The sequence below is a fragment of the Echeneis naucrates genome, chromosome 9 (assembly GCF_900963305.1).
Source record: "Echeneis naucrates chromosome 9, fEcheNa1.1, whole genome shotgun sequence".
NCBI classification, from domain to species: Eukaryota; Metazoa; Chordata; class Actinopteri; order Carangiformes; family Echeneidae; genus Echeneis; species Echeneis naucrates.
This window is the reverse complement of record NC_042519.1, coordinates 12,304,197-12,331,759: the sequence shown is the minus strand read 5'-3', so window position 1 is coordinate 12,331,759 and position 27,563 is coordinate 12,304,197. Positions and strand designations below refer to the sequence as shown.

The 27,563-nt window shown below is 38.7% G+C and overlaps 1 protein-coding gene across 3 annotated transcripts in view; it reads right to left on the bottom strand.

The window, feature by feature from the left end:
* Nucleotides 1-24,735, bottom strand: part of vps13a (vacuolar protein sorting 13 homolog A) — a 33,610-nt gene extending 8,875 nt beyond the window's left edge. For 2 of the 3 annotated variants that reach the window (XR_003841085.1, XM_029510272.1), the window contains exons 1-56: nucleotides 24,568-24,735; nucleotides 23,813-23,856; nucleotides 23,668-23,710; nucleotides 23,497-23,592; nucleotides 22,991-23,092; nucleotides 22,032-22,141; nucleotides 21,813-21,872; nucleotides 21,659-21,718; nucleotides 21,237-21,317; nucleotides 20,839-20,896; nucleotides 20,325-20,452; nucleotides 20,060-20,166; nucleotides 19,780-19,951; nucleotides 18,797-18,859; nucleotides 18,089-18,221; nucleotides 17,829-17,923; nucleotides 17,578-17,720; nucleotides 16,947-17,148; nucleotides 16,741-16,855; nucleotides 16,067-16,203; nucleotides 15,723-15,855; nucleotides 15,370-15,487; nucleotides 14,972-15,116; nucleotides 14,649-14,760; nucleotides 14,320-14,495; nucleotides 13,961-14,117; nucleotides 13,723-13,802; nucleotides 13,549-13,608; nucleotides 12,873-13,065; nucleotides 12,617-12,733; nucleotides 12,297-12,400; nucleotides 11,975-12,142; nucleotides 11,504-11,811; nucleotides 11,209-11,356; nucleotides 10,783-10,954; nucleotides 10,481-10,605; nucleotides 10,191-10,360; nucleotides 9,636-9,892; nucleotides 9,237-9,421; nucleotides 8,647-8,790; nucleotides 8,171-8,380; nucleotides 7,910-8,053; nucleotides 6,687-6,788; nucleotides 6,374-6,529; nucleotides 6,035-6,293; nucleotides 5,538-5,698; nucleotides 5,209-5,312; nucleotides 4,811-5,123; nucleotides 4,114-4,250; nucleotides 3,667-3,961; nucleotides 3,257-3,361; nucleotides 2,933-3,079; nucleotides 2,671-2,802; nucleotides 2,436-2,569; nucleotides 1,946-2,014; nucleotides 422-554 (exon numbers count right to left, since the gene is read on the bottom strand). Coding sequence is in view for 2 of the 3 variants with exons in the window: in XM_029510272.1 (XP_029366132.1) it covers nucleotides 422-554; nucleotides 1,946-2,014; nucleotides 2,436-2,569; nucleotides 2,671-2,802; nucleotides 2,933-3,079; nucleotides 3,257-3,361; nucleotides 3,667-3,961; nucleotides 4,114-4,250; nucleotides 4,811-5,123; nucleotides 5,209-5,312; nucleotides 5,538-5,698; nucleotides 6,035-6,293; nucleotides 6,374-6,529; nucleotides 6,687-6,788; nucleotides 7,910-8,053; nucleotides 8,171-8,380; nucleotides 8,647-8,790; nucleotides 9,237-9,421; nucleotides 9,636-9,892; nucleotides 10,191-10,360; nucleotides 10,481-10,605; nucleotides 10,783-10,954; nucleotides 11,209-11,356; nucleotides 11,504-11,811; nucleotides 11,975-12,142; nucleotides 12,297-12,400; nucleotides 12,617-12,733; nucleotides 12,873-13,065; nucleotides 13,549-13,608; nucleotides 13,723-13,802; nucleotides 13,961-14,117; nucleotides 14,320-14,495; nucleotides 14,649-14,760; nucleotides 14,972-15,116; nucleotides 15,370-15,487; nucleotides 15,723-15,855; nucleotides 16,067-16,203; nucleotides 16,741-16,855; nucleotides 16,947-17,148; nucleotides 17,578-17,720; nucleotides 17,829-17,923; nucleotides 18,089-18,221; nucleotides 18,797-18,859; nucleotides 19,780-19,951; nucleotides 20,060-20,166; nucleotides 20,325-20,452; nucleotides 20,839-20,896; nucleotides 21,237-21,317; nucleotides 21,659-21,718; nucleotides 21,813-21,872; nucleotides 22,032-22,141; nucleotides 22,991-23,092; nucleotides 23,497-23,592; nucleotides 23,668-23,710; nucleotides 23,813-23,856; nucleotides 24,568-24,667 (7,722 nt within the window). In the remaining variant the exon portion in view is untranslated. The remainder of the gene's footprint in view (nucleotides 1-421; nucleotides 555-1,945; nucleotides 2,015-2,435; nucleotides 2,570-2,670; nucleotides 2,803-2,932; nucleotides 3,080-3,256; nucleotides 3,362-3,666; nucleotides 3,962-4,113; nucleotides 4,251-4,810; nucleotides 5,124-5,208; nucleotides 5,313-5,537; nucleotides 5,699-6,034; nucleotides 6,294-6,373; nucleotides 6,530-6,686; nucleotides 6,789-7,909; nucleotides 8,054-8,170; nucleotides 8,381-8,646; nucleotides 8,791-9,236; nucleotides 9,422-9,635; nucleotides 9,893-10,190; nucleotides 10,361-10,480; nucleotides 10,606-10,782; nucleotides 10,955-11,208; nucleotides 11,357-11,503; nucleotides 11,812-11,974; nucleotides 12,143-12,296; nucleotides 12,401-12,616; nucleotides 12,734-12,872; nucleotides 13,066-13,548; nucleotides 13,609-13,722; nucleotides 13,803-13,960; nucleotides 14,118-14,319; nucleotides 14,496-14,648; nucleotides 14,761-14,971; nucleotides 15,117-15,369; nucleotides 15,488-15,722; nucleotides 15,856-16,066; nucleotides 16,204-16,740; nucleotides 16,856-16,946; nucleotides 17,149-17,577; nucleotides 17,721-17,828; nucleotides 17,924-18,088; nucleotides 18,222-18,796; nucleotides 18,860-19,779; nucleotides 19,952-20,059; nucleotides 20,167-20,324; nucleotides 20,453-20,838; nucleotides 20,897-21,236; nucleotides 21,318-21,658; nucleotides 21,719-21,812; nucleotides 21,873-22,031; nucleotides 22,142-22,990; nucleotides 23,093-23,496; nucleotides 23,593-23,667; nucleotides 23,711-23,812; nucleotides 23,857-24,567) is intronic. The other variant, XM_029510273.1, reaches the window with a different exon arrangement.
* Nucleotides 24,736-27,563: the final 2,828 nt, after the last annotated feature.

The following is a 27,563-nucleotide window of genomic DNA, read 5'->3' as shown; positions in this document are numbered from 1 at the left end:
CCCACCAACACAACTCTTGCAGTATGACAATAATTTAATACAAGAAAACAACAACATATTGTAGTGTACTTAAAAATCATTCTTATTTATTTGCTACAAAATTATCATCTACAGATAACATGTAGCACAAATAATTCAATCCTCAGGATGAATGTATTTAGCAAAGTAAATTGCTTTGATTTACCTGATGGCTTGATTTATGAAGAGCACTGTAATGTTGCAAATTTTTCTATGCAATTTCTTACTGTAAGCATGATAAAATTAGTATGTGCTACAGCTATGTTTGATCTATGTGCAAGGTACAATATTGCTTTCATTGGTAAAAGCAGCCAGAGAGAGAAGCAGTTTTACTATTAAAAAGGTAAGAACCGAAGATAAATAAAAAGTTTTTCTGATAAGTAAATTGGCTCAGGTACAATACCTTGTCACTCTTCAGCTTTCCACTGTCTGGACCGCAAGCCCAGCAAAGCTCTCGGGACCCAGTGGGTTCAGCCCAGGTGTAATACACAGCTTTCCCAGCTTCTAGCTCCTCCGGCTGTGCCATCTTCTGAGAGCTGCACACACATGATGCCAACCCAGACACACAGAGATTGTACATATCAGTAAAAAAGAAAGAAATGATATCCCAAGGAGAGATGTTAGTGGGAAAATCATGAAAAAGGACAGAAGAATAACAGTAAAACAGAGGACAATATAACAGAGCCCCGCCACCAAGACTCCACTGCCATGACAACCATCCAACCCAAATACCTCTTCGACGGAGAACACAAATCCCCCGAAAAGACAAAAATATGACAGCATATAACAGTACCATGGCAAAACACCCAGAAGTCCTCAGTACCTCTCCTGGAGAGATAAGGCTTGTTTATGTACATGTCAAATGCACTACTGCTGATCTTGACACAGACAAGGCAAAGCAGACATTAGATAAGGAAAGAAAGAAAGAGTCAAAAATCTATGCATGGACATAAAAAGTCAGAGAACACTAGTCATCGCAAAACTACTTCAAGAAGCAAGAGGTGCGATTCATTTTACAGAATCCCATCCAGTCAGCAGCATTCAAAAGTAATAGTTCTCCAAGGAAAGATGTCACACTTCATAGGAGAGCAAAGGAACTTAGTAATAAACGATTAAATGACTTCTGATGTCTAATCTGCTCATTTTCCTTAAGGGCAATGATTCCTGTTTTGGATCTGATTATATTTTTCGCAGAATCATGACAATATTAATAGTTAGTAGGTTCTTAATTAAGTAATGAATTAGTGGATGTGGATTATTGATGAATCATATGGCATTAGTTCAATATAAGGCGCTAGTTACACACATATATACAAAACAATATCAAATGTAAAATGATTAGATGTGTGATGAATATAAATGGATATTTGGCCTGTACAGTCTTCATTTCTCATTGCCAGAGGAGGAGCAGGTTACACAGACAAGGCAGTCGGAGTGGAATCGATCTTCTTTACCTGTACTCTTTGTCTGACCACACTGTACCCAAGTGAACCTGACATTGGTCCTTTTCACGATACAAAAATTCATATTTCACATTGAAGTGTTTCTACCTTCTTTTCATGCTATATGTCGTTCTTTCACCTGGTGTCGTCTGTGACTGTTTCCCTTATTTTACTTAAGCAGAAGCAGAAAGTGTTACACATTCTCATTTTGATGAGGCCTGTGAGTCTTTCATTCTAATAAAATGCTTAATTTAGTGTTGGTCAATCTGTATATTTAATCTTTTCATTTTAATTTAGCATCAATTTATTGCATTGATTATTTTGGTGACCTTTACAGACTTTATTTTTTTTCTGGTTCGTAATTGCTTTGATCGATTTTGCTGTTCAAGATCATTTTCAGTTTCAAAATAGTTCCCTTTCCTTATTCCCCAGCCTTTTCTCTCGAGTTCAGGGTGTGTCAGAAGAGTTTGCCCATATTTTACTACCTGTCCTCCTCCATTGAGAAGGAGAGGTCGAGCAGCTCGTCAGCCACCCACACAGGTTCTGTCCGGGCGCTGCATGACCCATAACACACAAACATAAATCGTTGTCAGAATCGATGTTCAGACACTGAATGAATACGGGCAAAACATCCTCCATTGAGTTTTGACAGATATTCTGTTAACTTGATTCTGTATTTCTTCATTTTCACAAGAATGTTGCACATTCACAAAACACTTTAAATGTATTGATTTAACTTGATGCTTGCAAAGAAAATTTACAACACTATTAGTGCTGACACTGAAGGCTATGGTTTAACCTCCTTGGACCTGGTGTCCATATATGAGGCCATTATACTTTCATTTATTGGTGGCAGAGTAGTATAATACATTACAGGCTAACCTGAAGATGACCAAGAACACACCTGAAAGAGCAAATAAAAATGCATGCCATGCCAGAGTTAAAATATTCTTTTCCTTATGATATGCTTCCCACCTCTGATAAAACTGAAGAGTGCGGTCTTTGGTATGGTTGATGATGAGGAAGGGGGCTGCACCATCGTGGTACTCTGAGAATCGGATTGTGGCTGAATGTTCTGATAGGTTTACGTCTACAGTGATCCCACCCACCTGGAGAACAGAAAGAAATATACTGAAATATATCATATCTTTTTAAAGCTCTGATTGTCAATGCGCAAGAATGAATATTATCTCTGAGTGTGTCTACTCACAGAGTTGTCCAGGTGCAACAACAGGCAGTTCTCTGGCCGTGTGAAGTCAATAGTCCGAGGAGGTGATAAACAACCATCTACTTTGATCTTTAGCCGCTTGGTGTCATTTTCAGGCCAGAAAGGAACCCCTGACTACATGTAGAATAGAACGAAATATAATAATGGCTTCTCCTAAAAATAGTAGATGCTAAGTCAATAAGTACTTTCCAAGCCAAGCTATTTCCATCAGATTCACAGGCCTGGCAAAGGTTTTGGCTCTGACCTGCTCTGGTTTAGCTTCGGTCCAATTTTCCTGCCCCTCCTCACAGACGAAGACGCTGTGCTTGGTTCTGTTGACCAGCATGTAAAAGGGCACAAAAGTCACCATGCGGGTAAGACTGAAACTGCTCGCTTCAATCTTCACACCAACCTGAGGTCAGATAGATATTGCACAAATTATTACAATCATCTATTTTTTCAAAAACCCAACTTGCCCTAGTAGCATAGAAAAGTTACATAGAATAGCATCCAAAATCTCTTTAGATAAAAATAGTGACACTAAGTCTGAGAGTGTTGACATATATGATTTTCTGAGGAGAAATCTTACCAGGTAATCTTTGTATCTGCCTTTACATTTCACTTCTCCATGACTACCAACTGTATCCAGGGAGAATTCATCAGAGTGTTCACTGTCTGAAATCATTAGGCGGACCTGTTGGATGAAAAGAGAAAGAGAGAGATAGATAGAGTACGTAATTAGTTATTATTCTTACTAATTAAATCATTGCATACTGTATACAAATTGGAGTATTCAAATGTGCAAAACATTATATAAGCTTCAATGCAATGTTTGAGTTTGGTACAACTCAAAGTGTCCTAGACCTAAAGATATCTTCATTGAATAATGGAGAGTGAAATTTTGCTTTTAGATGATTTAATTGAAAAATCTGTCAAATTAGGTCATCGACCAACATCTGTTTGTAGCTTGACTTTAAGTAAAACATTACTTTCCCTTACCTTATTGTTTTTGTAGAAGTAATGAGGTTTGAAGGAGAAGAGCAGGGGCTTGTCATAGTCCATGGGATGCTTGCGGTGGATATCATCAGCCTTGTACTGAAGTAACCTGCCTGTCTTATTCAGCATCCAATATGGAGAGTGGAAAGCAATCACTGTCTGTCCCAGGTCATATTTAACATGTACTGCTATATCTAGCTGAGCTCTCTTCCTCTCTGCCCCTTCAACCACATCCTCTTCATCCACTTGTAAAGACTGAAACACAATGAAGGTGATCTCTTCCTGGTCACTCTGGAGCCTGTATGATAAGATTGTTTTTCTGATGAGAAATTCTATTGCATAGGGTAACATGGAATGGTGATTTACTATCTGGAGCAATGATGTTTAAGAGCAAATTATCAACAATAGATATCACAAGGGCTAACTACGGGAAAGAGATTGAAGTCAGACCTGTACTCAGAAGTCCAGTCCTGAGCCAAATAGTCCAGCAGATTGAGACTGAGTTTTGACTGGTTGATGACTGCGGTGTGAAGCTGGGCAGAGTGACCTGGGTCCAGAGTGGCCCGAGGGGCAGAGACTCCACTGTCCTGTTGACCAGGAAGCAAGTAGGTTTGCTGAGAAAAACAGAATCTGAAACCTGATTTAAGCAACAATTGTCTTGCCAAAAATTCATCATGAAGAATCTTGGAGTATAATGCTGATTCATTAGAGTAACTGCTCCTGTAAAAATATTAATGTAGACTGGTAAATATCCATTTCCACCACTGTCAGCTGATACAAATTAACTAGACCAAGCTCTGCTTTAGAAACATTTGCTGTTGGTTCAAAATTTTCTGCATTCACCAGCTGCATTGTTCAAATACAAGCCAGAAGACTTACAATGATAAAATGTAGGTGCTTTCTCAGGTCTCAAATGTCCTTGAATAGTCCCCATTCATGAAATGCCACATGAAATGCCAACAACGCTTCAGCATTGTACACCAAGACTGAAATTTGATTTTATACTATTAATTACTTGCAATCAACTATTGCCTGAATACTGCAAAACAGTGGTAAAGTAAGCATATTTTGTACTTTGGATTGGGCTTAATCTGCGACACCAACTGAATGTTCAAACACTAAAATGGTCAGAGGAATCAGATTCTACCTCGAGGCTGTAGGCGATAGGGTAAGGCAGCAGGTTGCGTAGTAGGAATGAAGGCCAAAGGTGAAGCACAAAGGGTACATCAAAGTTCTCCCCAATACCCCCAGTGTGTTTGAATGTCACAGCATCCCTTAATGGCACAATGTTGATCATCATCACACCACTCTGGTTTCCACGGCGACGACACGTCTGCTGGAGGCATGTCTTAGGCTGCTGGTTGCTGAAGTCTTCGTAACTGAAGCCCTCTGAACACTCAAACTCAGCAGCCTCACTGTCAAGGTCATCCTCCATTACTGGCTGAAGGCTCAACTCTGACCTGAGAGGGGGAGCAGACAATGGTAGTGGCAGGGTCTATTAACATATTTGTACAGCTGTGGACAGGAGATGTTATTTGCCCTAACCTGTATGAGTCCAGGGGCACACAGAACTCCTCGGTGGGGAGTGCTGTGCCCAGACATGTTGAGTCTTCAAAAACTTTGAATGGTATTGTGAAATGATTGATGATCTGTATAACAGAAAAAATTGTTAACATCTTAATTTCAGTTAAATTTGTAATCTTATTATATTTTAAATAGCCAATAAAGACATTATCCTCTGCTGCTGCTTATTTATCATCATATATTTTGAAAATAATTTATATTTCATTGAGACTTTGATTTAACCACGAAGGAACCTCTATACGTACAGGAACAGGCCAGCTATTTCACATGTATGACAATGTGCGAGATACCTGGAAAGGAGAGCGGATCTTGATGTACTTGCTGCCCTCCATTGAGTAAATCTGACAGACCAGGAAACGAGTGACTCCAGAGTCTTTATGCATTACACTGTACATTCCTCTGCCCACCTTGATCAGGGGGATCACACTGGTAGAGGTGTGGCCCACTGGAGCTACAGAGAGGAGAGAAAATTAGAGCACTTCAAATTATTTTGACATTTGGGTTTTATGATGACACTAATAAGAAATAGAGTAGAGAGAGTGGAGGGTATATGACCACATTTATCAGTAAGGTTACCTACTAATTTTATTAGTTTTTTCCTGGATATGAAACAAACAACATCAACCAGATAACTGTTAAAGAATCCATCTTGCACCTATTTTTTTAATTGCGGCTTCACTTTGTCGGTATGTGTCAGTTACTACCGCTAACAGGTAACGTTTATTTGGTAATAGTGAAATAATTTATTATTGTACTGTTGTACTCTATATGCACATGCCTAACTCACTCGGCTGTATGAAGTAGTCCTTTCCACTCAAGGAGATCATGGCTGAGAACTGGTCGGACTCTGTTGTGGTTGTATAGTCCATTCCAAGGGTTTCCCCATCCTCCAGCTCCACAGAGTAATTATTGCTCTGCCGATTGATGGGAGAAAACATCTCACTGTGGCGGACGGACACTGGCAAGCCAAGCCGGTTTTTCACCACAAATGGAGCTTCGTCCTTCTGGAAGCACTCAGCTGTCTGTTTGGCAGCATCTGCAAACGCCTGGGGAAACCCAAAGTACATGTGCATCATGGATGACTGCTCAACCTCAGACATTCTGTCAAAATTGGTGTATTTCTTACCGTGCCAAGGTTACTCAGCATGGCCAGTCCACATTTGGAGAGGGTGACGTTGAGCTGGTCTTTACTGCTGATGGAGATGATTGTATTGTAGTCTGGGATATTGTAATCCACTTCATCAGATAAACATATGTCATGCTTCACTGGCTTCTTCTTCATCTGGTAAAACAATAGTAAACAATCAGGATTACTGTTTAAGGGTGTGTGTGTGTGTGTGTGTGTGTGTGTGTAAAAGATGAAGGTTCGGTAAACACATATACAAACACACACACCAAGATGTGGGTCTCTGATTGTAGATTTATGCATATATCAGTACCTTCAATTCAAGTCTCCATGGTCTGAAGCCATCTTTTGTCTCATCTTCTAATGGCTCCAGCAGCGGTTCCCACACGCCCATCATTTCATTGTGATAGTGAACCTAAAGAAAAGACACAATTTAAGCGACAAAAGAGAATTAACAAGTAACAACTGAATAAAATAAGTCCAAGTAAAATACGAGTAACAGTAAAAAGTACATTATACACATAACATAAAATGCAATCAATCAAGAGCACAAGCTTAAATCTTGGAGTTGTGTACTGTTGTGCATAAGACGATCATCCTATTGTTACTCAATAAATTTGCCAATGGCTAATATATTCAAGGGCTGGGTGTGAGGGTTACATTACCTTAGGTGGGTGAAAAACAGTGACTTAAGAGTGGGCAAGTTTTTTTCACCACTCTCAGTATGATGACAGTAGGATAACAAATTTTAAACTCTTCATGGAAAAAAATTGTGTGTATGTGCATTGGGGGTGTAAGCATTGGCATTATATGGTTTAACATACAATGAAAACTATGAGTAGGACAACTTAAATAGACGATAAATAATAATTATGCTAATACATGAATAGAAAAGCAAGCCAGCTATTGTCTTGACATTGGCAAAGGCATACAGTGGGGCAAAAAAGTATTTAGTCAGCCACTGATTGTGCAAGTTCTCCTACTTAGAAAGACGAGAGAGGTCTGTAATTTTCATCATAGGTACAGACAAAATGACACTGCAGGATCGTGGCCTAGCCAGTCTCCAGACCTCAACCCCATAGAAAATTTGTGGAGGGAGTTCAAAGTCCATGTTGCCCAGCGACAGCCCCAAAACGTCACTGCTCCAGAGGAGATCTGCATGGAGGGATGGGCCAAAATACCAGCTACAGTGTGTGCACACCTGGTGAAGACTTACAGGAAACGTTTGACCTCTGTCATTGCTAACAAACGTTATGTTACTAAGTATTGACCAAATACTTATTTTCCACCTTAATTTACAAATAAATTCTTTACAAATCCTACAATGTGATTTCCTGGTTTTTTTTTTTTTTCTTTTTCTCATTTTGTCTCTCATAGTTGAAGTGTACCTATGGCTGACTAAATACTTTTTGGCCCCACTGTAAGTGATTGAAGATCATGCTAATGATGGCAGTGAGCAAAATCAGGCCCATCACCTCATTCTAAATAGCTTATCTTGGGAATGAATCAGGTACTGTATGGGTTTCTGTGTATTACCTCCAGGTTGAGCTCACTGTGTAAATTAATAAGTGTTGACCAGTTTGTAACCTCTCCGTGGAAGGATGATTTGGCCAGAAGCATGGGTATAGTGCGATGTCCCACACCAGCTTCCAGAGTCAGACAGATTGAGTTGATGGTAGCCTGCAGGGATGGATAGCCAATGGCCTTACACATTAGTCTGGAATACCTCTTAAGTTTCAAGTCTGTAACATTAAAGGCACCAGCAGACATCATTTGAGCAAAAATGTAGCTAAATACCCGTAAAGTCTCTCCCCGTGGAATCAGTGGGACCGGTGGCCTTGCATCTTCATCGCCCTCCTCTTCCAGGAACCAGAGTTTGAGCTCTTTCCAGCCCTGTTTTTCCCAGAGGTTAATAGGAACAGGACTCTCCAGCTCCACAGGGGTCTCTGCTGTGGGAGTTAGTGCTGACTGGATGGTGATGACTGTGTTAATGATGATTGGAGATACCTGGGCAGAGAAAAAGCAGAAAAAAAGCAGTTTGATACCACAGTTAGACAACACTAATTTCAAAGCAAAATTTCAATATTTAGTTAATGCCACACTGCACTACAATAGTAGCTGATAGGCAAACTTATTTTGTCTCATAAAAGAAGATTAATCAATCATTTTGCTTATTCTGTATTAATACATATACTGACTTTCTGGCTCTTTTAATTGTTTGGATGCATTAATGAAACTCCATTATAATACAGAAGAAGAAAAAAAAAGGGTACCTTCAACTTGACAAAATTGATGGATACTTCCATAGTCTGAGTTGCTGTAGGGGATTGAGTACTTTGAAAGAACACCTGACATGGCTGCAGAACTGTGGTCACATTGTTCTTCCTCTTCTCTCTCAAAAAGGGACATGCCACAACCTAAAATAACAAACATTAACAAAAGAAAGATTTTATTCATTCATTCATCTTCAACCGCTTATCCGTTTCTGGGTCGTGGGGGGTGCTGGAGCCAATCCCAGCTCACAGTGGGTGAGGGCGAGGTCACCCAGGACAGGTTGCCAGTCCATCGCAGGGCCAACATACAAAGTTTGACAGAGGCAAACAACCACTCCCACTCACACTCAGAACTACAGACAATTTAGAGTCACCAGTTAACCCAAACATGATGTCTTTGGACAGTGGGAAGAAACTGGAGTACCTGGAGGAAACCCACACAGGTGCAGGGAGAACATGCAAACTCTGTAATGATAGGCCCCAGGCCGGGAGCCCAAGACCTTTTTCTTGTGGGGCAACAGCACCAACTACTATTCATTAAAATAGCATAGTTTGCTTCTTTTAAGGTCATACAATATGATTATACAAACCTTAAGATCTTTGATAACAGCAGTCATCTTTGATCCCTCTGCCCCACTTTTCATTACTAATTCACACTCTGTGGTCATCACCAAGGTCGGGGCGTCAGCACGAGTCAGGTCAGCCACAAACACAATCTCTGGGTTACGCACCAGAACATTCATCTCTGTTTTCGACACCACAGCTGGAGTTGCAGCTGAAAGCAACAAAGCAAGTCAGAGGTGAACATCAGCTGAGGGCCCATGAAAACAGGTTGGAAATTACAGCATCTTAATTCATTTGTATTTAACCCAAATTTAATCCAAAAAGGAAAACAAAGACGTACTTTAAGATTTTAAGAACCTGCATCAAAATTTCCTTTGGAATATACTTTCATTGAACTAGATTAAAACTAATTCTAGATAACTTACTGGACTCTTTGGATGTGACAGAGGAGTTCATATTCCTTTTATCGCTGGTTCCAGTACTGCTCTTATGTTGTGGAGCTTGAGCAAAGCCCTGCTGGGTGGCCTTGAGAAAGACATCTGCCACAGTGAGCAGGAACTCCATGCTGGCACACAAGTACACATCCTGCACCACCGTGTCCAACACTGTGCCTTCACGGTTCTGACGATAATTCACCTCCACCATCATGTTCTGTTCTGCACCTGGGCGCATGGCCATCATCCTGGGAGATAAATTAAAGGTGCTGTTCATCCCCTTAAATTGTGCTAATCAGCAGGGCGACATACATCCATACTATCCCCTGCTAAGCTCATATGGCTAAATAATTACCCTGTATATTTTTATTAATATTATTTTCATCATATGAGCATAATGAATTACTGAGCTGCAGATTTCTAGCAGTAAGACCAGTCTCACACTGTATTACAAAAGCTACAACAACATTTGATGGTGCACAAGGAAAATCCTGCTGGCAAATTTGGATCACAGCAAGCGTTGTAGTGCCAAGTGTGCATTTGTACCTTGGAGTGACCATCTTGATTCTGGGTCTCTTGTCATCAAGAAGGCAGGCAGCTAGCTGCACTGAGGCCTTCATGGAGCTGTCGGAGAACATGTGGACGGAGGTGGATATAGTGCCCAAAGTAAACTCGGCAAGTTTAAACTGTTCATCATGTGAGTCCACCAGCTGTATCTGTGAAACAACATAACCTTTCTGTTAAATACACAAATCCTGTAAAAAAGCCTCACTTTATTTAATACAGTTATCAATTATTCTTGACATAGTTAATGTCTGTGTCCGTTTATGCATTACCTCATTCTCATTAGGACTGTACACGACCAGTGTCATGGAGTCAATCGTGAAGTTTAATTTGAGTGTGCTCTTCAGCTTTCTGTCTTTTTGCGTCTCCACCACTGCAGCAATCACCACTGTGTTACCTTTAGAATTATGACAACACAGAACACTTAAATAATTTATTGTTATTATTTTAAAAACATTAATTGCATTTTAGTTATAATGGTCCAGATATCTCCCATCATGGGGAGCACATTACTAGAGTTAATCAGCTTTCTGGGATTTTATTTTAGAACACATGAACACAAACAACTCCTTACTGCTGGGTGGGCCAGTGGTTCCAGAGCCTTGGGACTCTTTGTTGGATACAGAGTCAGAAGACTGATCCGTGATAGGTAAAGAAGCTGGAGGAGGAACGGCATCAGATTTCTCTGTCAGGTTCTCACTCAGTGTCCTCAGGACCACTATCATGTCATCCTGGCTGAGGATTAGCTGTTGGAGGAAGAGACAGAATATTATAAATCTAGGGTGAATTAAAAACAAATAATAGAATTATAATCTAGTCCATTTCACAAGTCTAAGAATTAATAATCCAATAAGAGTCTTTTTTGAAGCAACAGAGATGGAATGGTGATAAAATATACAAATAAAATTATATAAAAATGTATATGATATGTATATGATAAAAAAAGAGCACCACAAAGTCTAGCCTTCCTTTGTATTTCTCTTCATATGGTACCACTTACAGTCATAGGCTTTAGATGAGCGGTGATCTCTATGTCAGGTATGCTGTGATACCAGTTGGATGAAAGATTTCTCAGGACTTCCAAGTCAAGGCTGACTGGCTTCAGTAGTTGGGTCTCTCCTTGAAATCCTTCATTTATGTATGTCGTCCTGGAACCAATGACAACACAACAGTTATTACATTAATTTTGAAAAGAATATCAGACTACTGAAAATCATAATTAATATTACAAGCAGGTAAATATGTAATTATGTTTACTTTGTAACTTTAAATCCGAAATGGGATTGAACTCTGACCTGTACAACTTTAGGTCAGTCAGTCTCACAGTCATTATGTCCACAACAGGAGGGATCTTAGCATCACTTTTGCAAGGCTGCTTGGAAAAACGGTTCTTGACAGACAGAAGACCAAGATCTGCTACAATGACATTGGAGGAAGAAGAAGACTGTGGGAGGAAGATGACAGGGGCATTGAAGTGGATGTTCAGAGCAATTCGAGTACTTCGCTCTGCCAGCTCCTTAACACCTGATGCTGCCTTTTCTGCAGCGTGGACAGTCACCTCAGCCAGGGCCTCTTTGGCCTCTTGAAAGTTATTGACAAATGCCTAGGAAAAATAAGGGGGGACAAAAAGAATATATAATAAGAGCATGTAGAATTAATTAATTAATCAATTCCATTCCATCTTATTCCAATCACCACACGAAAGAACCAGAAAACCCCAATAATCCCTGACAGGTGAACAAAATTTATTCTGTTGGGATTCTTACCAACATGGAGGAGACAAATTTATTGAGAAAGATGAATTGGATACATCCTACAGTCAGGGAGACCGAGGTGTCAACTTTAGACATATCCAGATAGGCATCTCCTTCTGTTGCATCTGTGTAGTTCACCATGTGGAAGTCAAACACCTCCTTATCTGCTATAGATACAGCCTAAGAAATGAGACATAACGTTGGCACAGGTGTAATAAATTATTAATAGAACTTTAAAGGCACAGAATATGACTAAATATTAGACCTGCATTTCTTATACATATTTATTAATGTTGTTCTTGTTTTTAGAGAAAAAGTGACTTGCTGATTGTACCTTCTTGTAAAAGGCGTCTTTGTCGCAGTCTAAGATCACAATACTCTTCAGGTTTGCCAGAATCTCCATCTCTTTTTTCCTCATCAGAACCTCAGAGACCAGACCTGGATGGTTGATAAGGTGAGACATCCAGTGAACAGTTTAGATTTCCCACTTTATGAGATACTTCATCATAAGACCACTGTAAATACAGAACTTGTCACAGGGAGCATCAGTTGGACACAATGTACAACAAACAGTGTCAAAACAAGAAACACCCACAGAGATGCAATGGAGGACTGAATTTAACATTCTTGGAGATTTCATAAAGGCTTACATACCCTCTATACTAATCTCAGAGATCCTGGCTTTCTGTCCTCGAATGAAAACCTTCAGACATCGGAGATCAGCTCTGATATGTAGATTCACCACATCTGCAAACTTTGTACCCTTTGAACCTGTGAACACAGAGGTGACAAGAGGGGAGCAGTGGAGAAGATGAGTAATTACAGTACGACAAACATTATTACTGAAGAATAAAGCCTTTGGAGACTAAAATTCAATGACACTCCAAAAGGGTTTGTTAAGCTCTTTTACTTCTCTTCTTGGTTAGAGAAGTTTCCTCCTTCTTATCTTCCTCCCTCTCTGCCTCCTCCTCCTCAGGGATAGTCGGGAGTTCCTCCTGCCTTCCTTCCTTCTTACTGGGTTCAGGAAGGAGTTTGCTCAGGAAGTTCATGGCATTGAGGAGAGCCTCCGTATGGAGATGGACATCCAGGGATGAAAAGGTCACCTAATGAGAAATACAATGTTAAAATCTTAAAATAAGGTGGAATAGAATAATAGTCAAAATACCAGCCTGAGACTGTTTTCCACCACCAACTTATATCACCAAAATTGCTGATATATCAAAATCTCCCCTTCCTTAGTTGCAGCATAATAATAATAGCCAGAATTATTCTGTCTTGTTCAGAAGTTATAATACTGTAAAGTTATCACAGCTGCGTATGAATTCACGTTATAAAACTTTTCAAACAAATATCTAAGTCACTTAATTTTTGAAGCCAAGAGAAAGTTTGTGCATAATATGAATATCCTTCAAAGTCACATTCAGCACATTTTTGCAAGGTGACAATAAAGGTATACTTTAATCAACAAACTCCAATAGTTGAAATTGTTGACAGTGAAACCTATGTAAACATGCATCTAAACATCAAAGAAAAAAAAACAAAGAAAGAATCACTAAAACATTAAATCATATTAAATCATAAATCACCTTGATGAGCTGCTCTGTATTGTTGTGTTGAGACTTGAACTCAGGGCCATTTTTATCAGCCTACAAAAGATATGCAATCCTTAGAATAATTGTTCAGGGTATTAGCAATGTGTGGATTTACGGTAACTAAATGAATCAATCAATCTAAAGTCAGTCTACATGTGCCACGCATACTTTGATGTACTCCAGGGTGAGCAAGTCAACCTCTGTGTTGTCCAGAGTCGTTATCAACTGAACCTGCTTGTCTTCAGAATCTACAGAAAAAGAAAAAATGACAGAACATTTAAAACTGTAACCTTGGATTGTCTCACATTAACTATTGCTTATAAATACATGCATGCATGCAATTTGAATAATGAAAGCAGCCTCTTGAAAAGAGAGATGACACACAATCTTGGAAACATTTACCCACCCATGTATTCGGGACACTTGAGGCAAATCTCTCGAAGGTATGTATTTGATGTCATGTCAAAGGTGCGAAGTTTCAGCTCTGTGCCCAGACCTTCTATGTCCAAGTGGAGTACTATGACCTCCTGATCCCCAGACAGATGACACAACTGAATGGAAAACTAAAAAAGGATGTAAAGAGAGTACAAGAGGAAACATATCAATATGATCATTTAATGGTTGTGACACTAGCATCACCCTATATTTAATTTATGTCCTATGACTACAGAATTTAAATAACACTAACACAAAATTTAAGTGACAAAGGAATTCAATAACATCTGACACGAGTTTGTCATGTTGCCCAGTAAAATCTCTCTGTACCTCACTGATTTCAAACTTCATGATGAAGTCAGTCATGTTCTTTTGAGACTCTTCCTTGATCAGACTTTTTCTTTTGTGCATGTCTCCATAGCGCAGTGGCATGGGATTGTCTGGGAAGAATGGCTGGTCACCAATGGGAGAGCTGGGAGCATCATAGAACAAATCTTCTTCTGACCCTGAGTGGTAACAAACAGAAAACAATTTTCTATCCGTCATATACCAATAACACAGACTGTTACAGGGTATTTAGTGCAATGATTCGTTGTATGTGTGCATGACTTCAGGGACATAAAAAGACAAAAGTGCAGTATGAACATGTGTTTTCTCACCCAAAGATGTGATGCTGATGGTCTCACATGATTCAAAAATTAGTGATGAGCGCTGATCAGAAAAGTTTGGAGGTCTTCTGGGAGTGAGCTGGGGCGTGAACGACTGCTTTGGCTGAGTAAAAAATTACACAGAAACATAACATTTTTAACTAACTGAATATATATAAATCTGCCAGTGTTGTTATTAAAGAAACTGCCTTCATCATATAATAATTTCAGGGGGATGAAGAGAGCGTTAAACTGTAAATAATCCCTTTCACAAATTTATCTTATCCTCAAAAAATTTGGACAGCATCATTAAGAGAAAGTTGCGCTGTTCTTGCCTTTGAAGTGGAGGATTGCCCAGAGGTGCGAGCAGCAGGTCTGCTCTCAGGCAGTGGGATACTTTCTACCAGCTCCAAAACACTTCGAAGTTTATCATCAGAAATGCGTAGAGACAACAGTGGAAGTTCTCCAGACATCTTGTACCTGGAAAGTACATGCAAACATGGAAACAAAGATATACAAACAAACGTATGGAACTGAATTTTTAACAAACAATCCTCGATCGTGGTCCTTACAAATAAGGGATTAGGATTAATTTACTCAATTTTGAAGGTTTGTTGTATTTCTTACTTTTGCCTAGTTTGTCTCATTGCTTATAATAAAAAAAAAAAAACTGACTAAAACATTAGCAATTCAATACCCAAATTTAATGCGAATGTGTGAAAAAATTACGCACTTTGCCATGCGTGAGTCTTTGACCACCATCGCACGGCTGAAATCCATTTTTAGATCCACTGGCTCTAGGATGTGAAGTGGTGACCGTTTCTGCTTGCGAGCCATTTTCCAGTCACCATCTTTGAAACACAGACAATATTTTACAATCACACACTGTAAATGCATGTAGGATGAAATCCTTCCATTTACACCTCGCATCAAGGTTTGAGATGTCTCAAGGGTCAACACAGTTTTCTACAGGAAAAGAAAAACAATACCGTTTCCAAACAGTAGATTCATTTAACACTCAACCCATGCAGGACCTCTGAGTTAAGAACTTTTAATTATAAGAATAACATAATCTTGCAAGTTTACCTGGTTTGCTATAAAGGAACTGCAGGCTACTGAGCTTGATGTCAAAGCTGTCGTATGCTCTAGACATGATGTCCTCAATGTTGCTGGAGCAAGCTGATAGCTGAGGCAAAGCTTTCCTGCTTTGACTGGACATCTGAAAAGTCAACAAGATTTATATCTTTATAAATTAAAAGTTTCATTTAAATTCTCAGAACTTAATTCTTAAACCTCCAAATGAGGCCACTGATATATAATAAAGGATGATCTTTAATAGGTAGTTTTTCTTTTCAGTGTATTCACAGGATTTGACACAACTTTTTGAGAGTGGATTTTTAAACTCATTGTCAACCTTTGCACCATCTGACCTTAAAGTGTCCAAGATCCAGCAGCAGGATGTTCTGGGTGCCACTGTAAAAGCCAGTCTGTGGAATGATGACGTAAGATGCCATCAAGTTCACCTTCAGGTCGAGAATTTTCTGCGTTTCAATCACATACATCAGACCTAAAAAACAGTGTCAGGAACATATGAAATTCAGCCACAGGAATGCAAAACAAAATTAACTTTGTGGTTGCAAAAACATTGTTGTTAAAATTTTGCTTTGTAAAATTCAACTGTTGTAATAATCAGTAAGTAATGCTTTTTCATTGTCACTACCATCTTTATTTATTTATTTATTTAAAAGCCAGAGATGGTGTTCAACTATCCATTCGCTAAAGTGCAGCATGATATGCTTTCATTAGCATGGACCTTTGCTGAACGCATCCAGATAAGCTAAAGTGAAAGAAAAAAAATTTAAACTTGAAATTTCAGTGGACAATCTCAGGAAGCAATCAGCCTCAGAAAAATAAACACAAACACCACAATCCAACTAACTCAGTGGAAGAGCCAGGCAAGTTGTGTGTGAGCACTTGGAAAGCTGGAAATGATAGTGAAAACACTAAAGAATGCAAACATTTTCCCCACAGAGAGTTGAGACCAGGCTTTTGAAATCAACCCCTGATAGCAAAGTGCATGTTAACAAGTGTATGTGCAACTAACCAGTGGCTGTGCGGTCCCTAAACTGCTCTAGTTTCATCAGGGTCACGTTGGTGAGCTCATCCAGTTGCAGGTCATCAGGAGGCATGAAGAACATTGACATACTGTTCACAGTTATCTGTGCAAACACAAAACAAAGAAGACTTTGATATGCGTCCATTTTATGTTTTTCCATTTTTCACGTCACTTGCATGCTGACAGATACTCACTGCATCATAGATGATTTCCAGTGGTTGTGATTCCACATGAAGCCGCTGGTTAGCGTTTTCATCCAATGGATTGGTCTCAAAAAGGATGCACAGCAGCGGGCTTCCTGCCCCGGTGGCTGCTTTCCTTGATGAAAGGAGGATTGGTGCAGGCCTGTTACTGGCCAGGCCCGTGACCTCAAACAAACTAAGCTGTGCAGTGAGTCTGATAAAATGAGGAAAGGAAAAAGTAAGTCAGTGATTTTCATGTCATGTGTCTGAGAAGGAGACAAACTGTAGGTAAACAGTAGCACTATGTTATCAAGGAACAACCCAGCTGAACAAATAAAAGATCAGCTACAAAACAGTGACAATATGCCGTTTACTACAACAGAAATTTTATGCTACTGAGAAGTGTTGCTTATAAACTGACCAAAACTAAACATAAACTGTCATTACTTGTACTGTCAGTAATTTACTAATTTCAATGCTGTTTTAAAATATTTTATTTAAGTTTTAGATGAAATTTTTACAAGCAACGTTTGTTCTGAAAAGTTTTTTTTTTTTTTTTAATGAATAATGAAATATTTGCACTGAAGTGCAATCTATAAGTATTAAAACTGTTACTCCAAACAAACAAAAAATTATAACAAACTTTATGGCCTGTGCTCCAGGTCTCTGTGTGAGAGTGGACTTGAGTTCTCCCACAGTTAGCCTGATGATCTCATTTCTGTCCTTGTTGTCTTTGATGGATACAGACAGCTTCTCCATATGGAAGTTGACTTTCATGTCCTCAAACTAGGGGGAAATGGCAAATGACATAAATGACATAAATGACAAATGACATAATGAAATAAAAAGTGTATTATTAGCTGTTGGTGGGTGTAAGACTGGGAAGTGACGCACGTTCTTTGGCAAATTGTGGTTAGCAGCAGTCTCACTGTAGCCAATGGCAGTGTAGAGTTTGGATTTCTCAGCAGGGGTTAGCAGATCATCAAAACCTAGGAGACCATGCAAAAGTTTATAAATGAAATAGAAAAAATATGAGTATGAAAAGTTCTAAATAATATCATAAACAGTGACCTATATACTGAATTACTTGTTTCTGTCCTGTATAGAGCATATTTTATTTTAATTTGTTGCTGACTATCATGTTTGCGTCCTACCTCCAGTTTTAACCTCCTTTGTTTGCGTGTCAGCCTCTCCTCCCCAATTCCACATCCAGCCGAACCAACCCTGAGACTCTTCTTCCTCCATTTTGATCCCAGGACGATAAATACGCAGACCTGCCTTGCTTGCCTAGGGAAGAAAAAAATTTAAATAAAATCATATACTTGCAGTAAATGCAGCATCAAGCGCTCAGGATGGTTACGAACTCAAATGAGCTTTGACTATGTACATTTGCCAATTATATTTCCATCTGAGAATTAGGCATGAACACGTTTCTCTATTTATCTTTGTTTATGTATTTCTCTATTTTGGGCCAGTAGAGAGACCAAGAATCATAGAAGCATATACATACAACATCTTACATGCCATCTGAAATCAATCCAAAGCAGAATACTTTTCAGGGCACCAATATATGATAGCATATATGAAGTGAACTGAACATTTAAGTTGAAGCAAACAGTGAAGTCAGCTGTAATTTAAATTTCTTGTTTTATATTCAATGGGGTAATAAATGGAAAAATACTGATATGTTTTCCCATTATCTTGCAAAATCTGATTTTGGGAGGATTCATGGTGGAAGGATACTAACAACTGAGTTTCAATAGAGCCTAACATCTACAGAATATTTTACACAAGTCATACTACAAATAAATAGCAAGTCTAAGAAGCGAAGATTCCCGTCACAGGTGAAACAAGGAACTTACTTCCACTTCAGCCTGTTGTCTGGCCAATGTGATGTTAAAAATATCCAAGGTCTTCTCTGGCTCCTAAGAATTAAGATACCACAAAAATGATGTTAATGGAGTAGAGACAAGACAGTGAAAAACACTTAATCTAACATACTAAAGGAAGCATTAGAGCTAGTGCTCTTTGACTTACAGCATTTATCTCTAATGCAATCTATACCTTTATAGAATTAAAATTAATATGGGAGAAAGAGTCTGCAATACTGAGAGGGTAATATAGTTATAATTAAGTATTTGCATCACATATTACTTTTCATTAATACAGTGACCATTATGACTTATGTCCATAATGATGGACCCTGATGATTTATAAAAATGGTGGTAAAGTAGATGTTTGGAAGCATATAATCAAGCAGAAACAACTTGCAGTGGTAATTATATGCCATCATAAATAATTTATTAGGCAAAGGTTGGCCAAATATATATATATATATATATATATACACACACATACATATATACATATATATATATATATATACACACACATACATACATACATACATACATATATATATATATATATATATATACACAAAACTCAGCCAAACACTTAGAGCCAAATAACCTTTATACTGAAGACAGGCTAGCCACAATGTGTCAGCTAATCAGAAAGAATAAATACAGAGAGCAATAGCTTGAACCCCTTGAACTTTTATGCACGGCACAATCTTTACTTTGATGAAATTTAGATACACAACATAATATTATCTATATGAAAATTTATTCATCATAACACAGGAAATTAAATTGGTTGAGAAGGACATCATCTCTAATTGGACAATTGAAGGAGATGTACTGTGTCTAGCTAGCACAGTCTCTCTGCACTATTGGTTTGCAGCTGCAGAATTACTGACTACTGCTTTGTCCATGGATGTCCTCTTACCCCCCCCCCCTTCCCCTCCCCCTCTTCAGTTGTGTTCAGTTAAGCCCTGTCCCACCTCTAGTTGCTTGAGCAGCTCCTCACTGGGTTTCTTGCTGGTGATCTTGGTCTTGTAGAGCTCTCTGTATTGTTTGACCATCTGCCGGTGGCAGCGAATGTGCTGCCATGACCACATATGGAGACGTGGCTTCACATCTACCTCCAGGATACCTGTTATCACATATCTCCACCTAGAAAGCAGCAAGATACAAACTTATACTTGTATGTTCACGATATGCAAATGCTTAAAATGTCAAATGGGGTCCAAAAGTCAACATGAATGGTGGTATTATTCTTACCAAATGCTGGCATTCCTATGAATGTGGATCTCCGGTCTGTACTTCCTGTATGGCAGGTTCCTGGACATCATGTCCACTGAGCCCAGCAACTCCAAGATGCTAATGTACTGTAAATAGAGGAAGTCAGCAATTACTCAGAGGCACCAAACAGGACAGGGGTGGTTGGAATATCCCCTTACTTTACTTTTTTTGCCTTCTAAAATATGATTTCATTTATTTTCATATGTTTTTAACTTCTCTCTATTTCATGAACAAACACAAATACCTGGGGTCTGTTGAGTTCAATGGCCACCTCACTGAGATTGACCATGAGGTCCACTTTAGGAGAGGAGAAGTCCACATCTGACCTGGGATTCATCCGTAGTTTTGCATCCGCTGAGATGGGGCGGAAAACTGTGGACAAGTAACAACTAACTCATTATTCAACAGCCGTAACCATGGGTATAATCATCCATGTGGTTTTATGCTTGTGTATAAACATGTTTTTTTAGATATATTCACCATCCAAAACCATTCAAAAATCCTGTGATCTTGTGCCCACAATTGAAACACTATCTGGTAGAATGAGTTAGTAGTGGTGATTCCAGCTGTGTGATTCACACATACTTTTCAGACACTGACATGTCACTAAAAAAACATTACATAAGTGCCAATTTACTGCAAAATACTAATTCATGCTTCTCACTCTAGGGGAATTTCATTTGGTTGAATAAACATTTAAGTGAAAATGTTAAATCAGAGTAGAAATGTGACTAAAAGGGTGTCAAAAGGATGCTTACTGAAGTCATGGCTGACATGAAAAGAGGTATGGATTTCCATGCTGCTCTGAAGACATTGCTATAAACACACAGAAAAAGAATCTTCATTAATATTCTGCCTGTTTGTTTACTTGGTATTTTAAAACCTTTTTATATTTCCTACCCCCTTTCTTAGTGCATTAAAAATAATACACAAGTGAACTATCAATTACATTTCCATTAACCTCAAAAGCATTTGCAGAACCCAATAAAATGAAGGCAGAGGCATTAATGGAATTTGACAAAAAGGTCATAAACTGCAAAATGGCTGAGATTACTCTGTGTGCCTACATTGAGGTTATGTCTTAATATAGAGAGAACATGACATGGCATGGGTTCTGTGTATCCAGGCACCAACACATAATAACAAGGGAACTCACCAAAGCCTCACTGGCACTGTGATTAGAGTACAGTGTTGAGTTGACATTCCAGTAGGCAAATAAGCTGTCGAGTTGAACCAACTTAGAGGCAAAACACAGAGGAATTAGATTAGAGCAGAGTAGCTGATACCATGGTGACAAAACAGCTGACAGTGCACAATAATTTCTGAAGTTTGGATAATTGCCCAAATACTGGATAGAAGGACATAAAATTTCATTAACAACTATTGACAAACAATTTCATAAAACCAAACCAACTTGTTGAAATTGAGTAAAAAAAATTCAAGAAGTAAATGAAGTTTCAGTTTCTCCAAAGGATCAAAGAAATCAAATAAAATGGGTGTCAGATAGGCTGTAGTTATAGATATAAACATGTAGACTATAAAGTACAAATATTGCTCATAAGTGGTTGAATTTCTTACCTTGAAGAAAAGCCTGGAATTTTCATCTAAGAGACTGGGATTCCAGTTTTCATCAGCCGTCTGTAAGGCCAAACAAGCAGTAAATTAAAGGGACTTCAGAGTACTATTGTATTATTGACTAAAATCTCAAATCAGGGATATTAAACTGCATTACCTGAAGGCTGAGGTTTTTAAGCGACACTCCAAAAGACAAAGGACAGTTTGGATTGGTGACCTGAGGAGGAAAAATCAGAAATACACGTGCTACTCCAAATATTCAGTGTTGTCATTCACTTGTATATTGCTCTGGTAAAAAGTATCAAAAGCTTGGAATGAGTAAATGTGATGCAGGTAATGCACATGCGTAGTAAGGTGAGTCTGCTTGAATACTCACATCATCTTCATACCGTACATGGATGTTAGAAATCTTAACCTGTAGGTTTTTGATGACCTGAGTGACAAGTTTTTCCACAAAGGTGTCCTGCTTCTCTAATTTCGGGTTCTCTGTAAGCAAAAACAAAGCAAAACAAAACAAAACCATCAATATCAATCAATATACACAAACAAACAAACAAACTATATACATATTATTATTATTGTTATTATTATTATTATTTTTGTTAGTTCAGGTTTTCTGATGAAAACTTAAGATGTACATATATTTTTTAATTATTTCACATGTACTCACTATACTAATTTACAGCCTATGTTCTGATTTATTAATTGCAGTTGGCAACAACTTAAAATATTTTATATTATTTCCACCGGCAGCTTTTATTATGATTTATATTTGAAGATAATCAAGTATTCTTTATTTTAACTTGTCAAGCAATGCATCAATTTAAGTATCTTAGAACTACATATGCTAATGGCTCTTACAGTCAACAGTTTTTTAAATGAATAAATAAACATAGAAATGTTTCACTGTAATGTAATATCTATTGATCGAATGACTGCTGCAGCATTATGCCCAGTATTCAGAGAAATATGTTGACTGATTCAGAGTTAAAATACAGGAAGATAGACAGCAGCAGCTTGGCTGCTCCATAAAGAAGACAGGAACTAATCATTGGATAAAACCAGATAAAACTATTAGCACATTTCTTTCAGCTTTCAGACTCCTTGCTGCATCTACTCCAAATAACCACACCTTTTCTGCCTTTCAGTCTTTGCAACTGTTTTTCTGTCATTCCACTTGACAGTGACACAGCTGTCTCTGTTGCCTATCCTCTCTTTCACCGTGGCTCAGGGGAAAAAGTTACTTGCAAGAAAAATGCCGACATTGATAGTTGCAGACAGAATATTTGCTAGCCTTACACATACACATCGGTAAAATCAAAGTTGAACCCTGACCTTGTTCAGCAGCCTTCAGCTTTGTCTCCTCTATTCGCTGTAGCTCCCTCTGACGAGCCTCTTGTAGCTGTTTCTCCTCCTTTTCTGCATCATACTTTATACCTAAAGAGAAAGGAATGAGTAGTGCGGATTATTTGTCTGCAGACCGATAACAACAATGAGATACACAGACAGTTAAGCTTAAATTTCCTATTTGTATTAGCAAACACTTTAGGATCATGAATAAGTGAAAGCCATCTGTCAATCTGACTACTATTCTACAATGTGTTGTGTGGACTTATCCTGATTTAACTTTAGAAGGCTTACTTTTTTCACTAAAACATATGTCTTTAAATTGCAAGGATGTTTTAATGTGTTTTTGATTTAGTAAAACCTTGACAATATATATGTTTAATTAGATTAAATTAAATAATTTCTGCATTCTGGTACTCGACTGAAATGCTAAGAATTGGAATGGGAAATAATACTCTAATAACACTCTAACTTGACAAAAGTGCTCGTCTTACTTGCAGTGGGGACTATGAGTAGAAAGACACCATCCAGTGTGGCCTCCACTGACTGGGTGTAGAGGTTCTTCCATGGTATCTTGAGCTCCAGTCGCCCTTTTGACAGAAAATGTTCTTCTTTAACAAAGAAAAGTGTCAGACGAAGAAACAAAATCTTATCGAAAATCTTACCGATATGACCAGCTCGGACTTTAAATGGAATGTCAAGCTGACTCTGCCAAAAAAAAATAATAATAATAAAAAATAAATCATAGTCACAATGAATGACAGAGAGCCATGACAAATGATGAAATATGCTTATTTTGGTGCAACTTACCAAGGCATTTTCCTTTATTTCAAGATTTGTAAGGACAGCATCACCTGATGACAAGGATAAAAGTTCACTCATTGTTACTATCATGTGCAGGACGATTGACGAAATAGAATAGTGTTGTGTTAGGAGGTTAATGGAAACATAGACCAATCAAAGCAAAAAATATTTGCCACTCCGGCAATGGAGCCTATTCATTAAATAAACCATTATGACACACAGATTATTACAAGTCTCAAGACATGCGAGTAAAACAGAGCACAAACTGAGATAATGTTCGCTGAGTGACTTTTAAGTTGATAATTGTGTAACATTCGCTCTGAGCCTTCTGCCATGACCCTCGCATTCGCCCCAATAGGGTTAAATGCTGTCGTTGTCAAACTTTCTGCCTGTGCTTGAGTAAAAAAAGACTCAACATGAAAAACATTGGCGAGCCATAACCTGGCTGGGAGACTGGGTGTGACCCCAAATTGCTCGCTTCTCTGAACTTCGCATGTGTGCATCGAGCAAACAGCCTGTCGGCACAAGTAACAAGCAATAATAAAAATAATTCAAGTAATGAACATTTCTGATAGATTTGAGCATTGACTGTGCCGTCTTGCTCGACGACAGACAGCTAAACCAGCTCTTGGGACAGACAAACTGACAGCTGACAGCTGAGAGAGTCTCTGTCACACGCCTGCTTGCTAGCTCCTGTTAGCTTTAGGTAGCTAGCTTGTCGGACGAGCTGGTCCGATGAAATGACACACAAGTTCAGTTACCTCCCCATATGCCGAGCTGCAGCTGTGAGCTGTCAAGATTGACAACGTAGTCTCCTAAAAACCGGTTGAGGACATCTACCACCAAGCTTTCGAAGACCATTTTGTCGTTTCTTTCATCTAAATGTCACCATGTTTACATTCTGGGGACCTTCTTCGTCCAACGTCAGATTACAACGTCCTCCCATGGGCGGGGCTTAACGTCATGCCGGAACCGCAATGCAAAGTTAAGTCAATCCGGCCCTGCTGGGGCAGAAAGTGAGTAAATGATGAGCCAACCCATTATTATTATTATTATTATTATTATTATTATTATTGTTGTTGTTGTTGTTTTGTTGTTGTTGTTATAAGAGTAATCATAATAATTATCGATCATATTCACCTTATTTTTAAATTTTAATGTACGGTCCAGGATGTACCCTGCCCTCACCCAATTTGAGCTGGGATTGGCTCCAGCACCCCCAACCCCCACCCCGAAACGGATAAACGGTAGAAGACGAGTGAATTAATGGATGAATGTAATAATAAAAAATCCTACTACTTCAAATAACACACAGGGGGAAAAAACATAACACACACCTTTTTAATAACTAAGAAAGTCAAATAGTCGGCTATTTGGCCCAGATTACATTAGAACTGCTTTTAAGACGTTACATGAAATCAAGTTAAATGTCCTTTTTTCATGTTTTTCATTTGTGCTATCTAAAAATATTCTCTTGTCAGTTTAAGCAACCTTAACCAGGTTAGATGGATTCATCCTGGCTCAAGAAGAAACCGGTGAGATAAGAAAACAAAAAAAGGGACTTTTCCAGACTTTTGGATTATTGCATAGAATAAAATCTGTGAACAACTAAATATTATATTATTGGCATGTTTTACCTGGGAGTATAATATGAACTCTACCATTAGATGTTTTTAATCTTAAATAGAAACGCCATATGTGAGACGTTAACGTCAAGACTAAATGGAACTACACTACAGTCGCATGACTTTGACGTCACCACCTAAACAGGCCTAACTAGTAGCTTGATTAGCGCGCTTACATCTCCGACTAAAACCTGTCGCCTGACAAAGTTTGTTTAAATTTACACAAGTATATATATGATGGCACATAAACACAACGGAACAGTCAAAGTGAGGAGGTGAGTGGATATGTTTTCTTGGTCGGTTTGATGACGTTTAACGTCTCCGGCTGCTTCTGTAGTCATTTTGAAGAGCCACCTGTTAGCAACCGGCGTTTGTACTCAATATTAATAACACACTGGGCCGTAAGTCACTACGGAATTTTATTGTCATGTTTTGTAAAATAGAATAAAACGTGAATATATATTTCAGTAGTAACCAAGTACCGTAACAAGTTTTTATTTAACAGGTGAGACGCAAGGTGCAAACCAAAAAAAATAGTGGTAGTGAGTCCAAGATGAATGGAGGAAACCACACCTGATTGATGTGATTTGATTTACTAATACAAATTTAGATTTTAAGGAAATATTCTTTAAAAAAATAATTAATTAATTAAACTGAGCAGCAGAAAAAAGACTTTCAATTTTAGCCGACTTCCAACAAAATATTTTTTTGTTTGTTATTGTGTTACAAAAAGTGTTTAAGGTCAAGAAAATTGATGTTTTGAAACATATTTGCATTTTCTTATTTTTCATTTTCTTATAACATGGTTGGTCAACACAAAAAGTAAAAATACTATACTTTGAATAGGGTCTAGTAATATATTCCAGATCAAACCTCATGCTTGCGCCAGGTTGACCACTGAGAGGGCACTGCCTATCTGGATGGTAGCGATGAAAGAAACATTTCAGACATTCAGCCACACAACTGAGTCAGCAACTAGCAGACATATCAGAAGAAGGACTAACAGATATCAATATCAACTATATTTTGTCACAATTTAGTAATTTGAGTGTTGGAGATGAACACAACATCTGACGTTTTCACATTGCAAACAAATGTTGATGGCAATCAGGATTGTACATACAGTAGCAGCTATTAAATCCACACTCTCTTTTAACCACTTCTTTATGCATATTTTAGTAGTTATTTTAAGAAATAGTGTTTTTATATTACATCCATGGTTTCTATTAGACATACTACAGAGTAAGGTTATAGAAGTTGTATTTTATTAATGTCTATTCCTCTGCCCATTTAAGAGGGAGTAACTGACACAGTGGTTTGGTGATCACTCCGATCACTGTCCCCCTCCTTAGGGTTCCAGCTGCAGGTTTATCCATCACTTTTAACCTTAGCTGCAGGTTGAGCAGATCCAGCTGAGTCAGCTCAGTGAAAAAAAAATCTTCATTGAACACAGGGTTGCGGCAGTTTTTGATGGTGGCACTCTCTTGTTGCTGTAGCTTTCCTGGTGTTAGACAGAGATTCACCGCACAGTTCAGGGTTCGACGGTCATTATTATGTCGTAGGCCTTCCACACACACAACGCGAACTCTGACTGTGGAAATAGATGATAAGGTGTTGGTAGAGACTGTGGTACGCTCAGCAGAGAGGCGCACTTTACCATGGCCCAGCAAAGGGAGCACATGCTCACGTTGAAGTCTCTCCTGGCACTGCAGAACATCCAGTGGGAATAGGACAGGTGGGGCCAGAGTGACTGACTTTCCCTTTGAGCTTAGTGGGCTACTGGGAGAACGTAAACCCCCCCTCCTCACCCTGCCTCTGTCCTCCCTGCTGTTGCTTAACGAAGGACAAGATATTGCGCTTTTGAGGCGGCCACTGCCTGATGGGATGTAGAGGGAGGACTTAGCATTATAAGGAGAAGTGAGGGGTGACGAATCACTGGATGATGGCGTTTCACTCTCTGTGCTTCCTGTCTCTGACAGGCTCTTGAATGGAAACATGGGAAAAACTCCAGATAAAGTTTTCTTGGCCAGGCTTTTGTCCTTTGTTGGCTTAGGTGGTGCAGTAGGAATATTTCTTTCAAGAAGATAAACAGGACGCTTTGAGTGGAACAAAGACTCCTTCCTTCGAGTGTT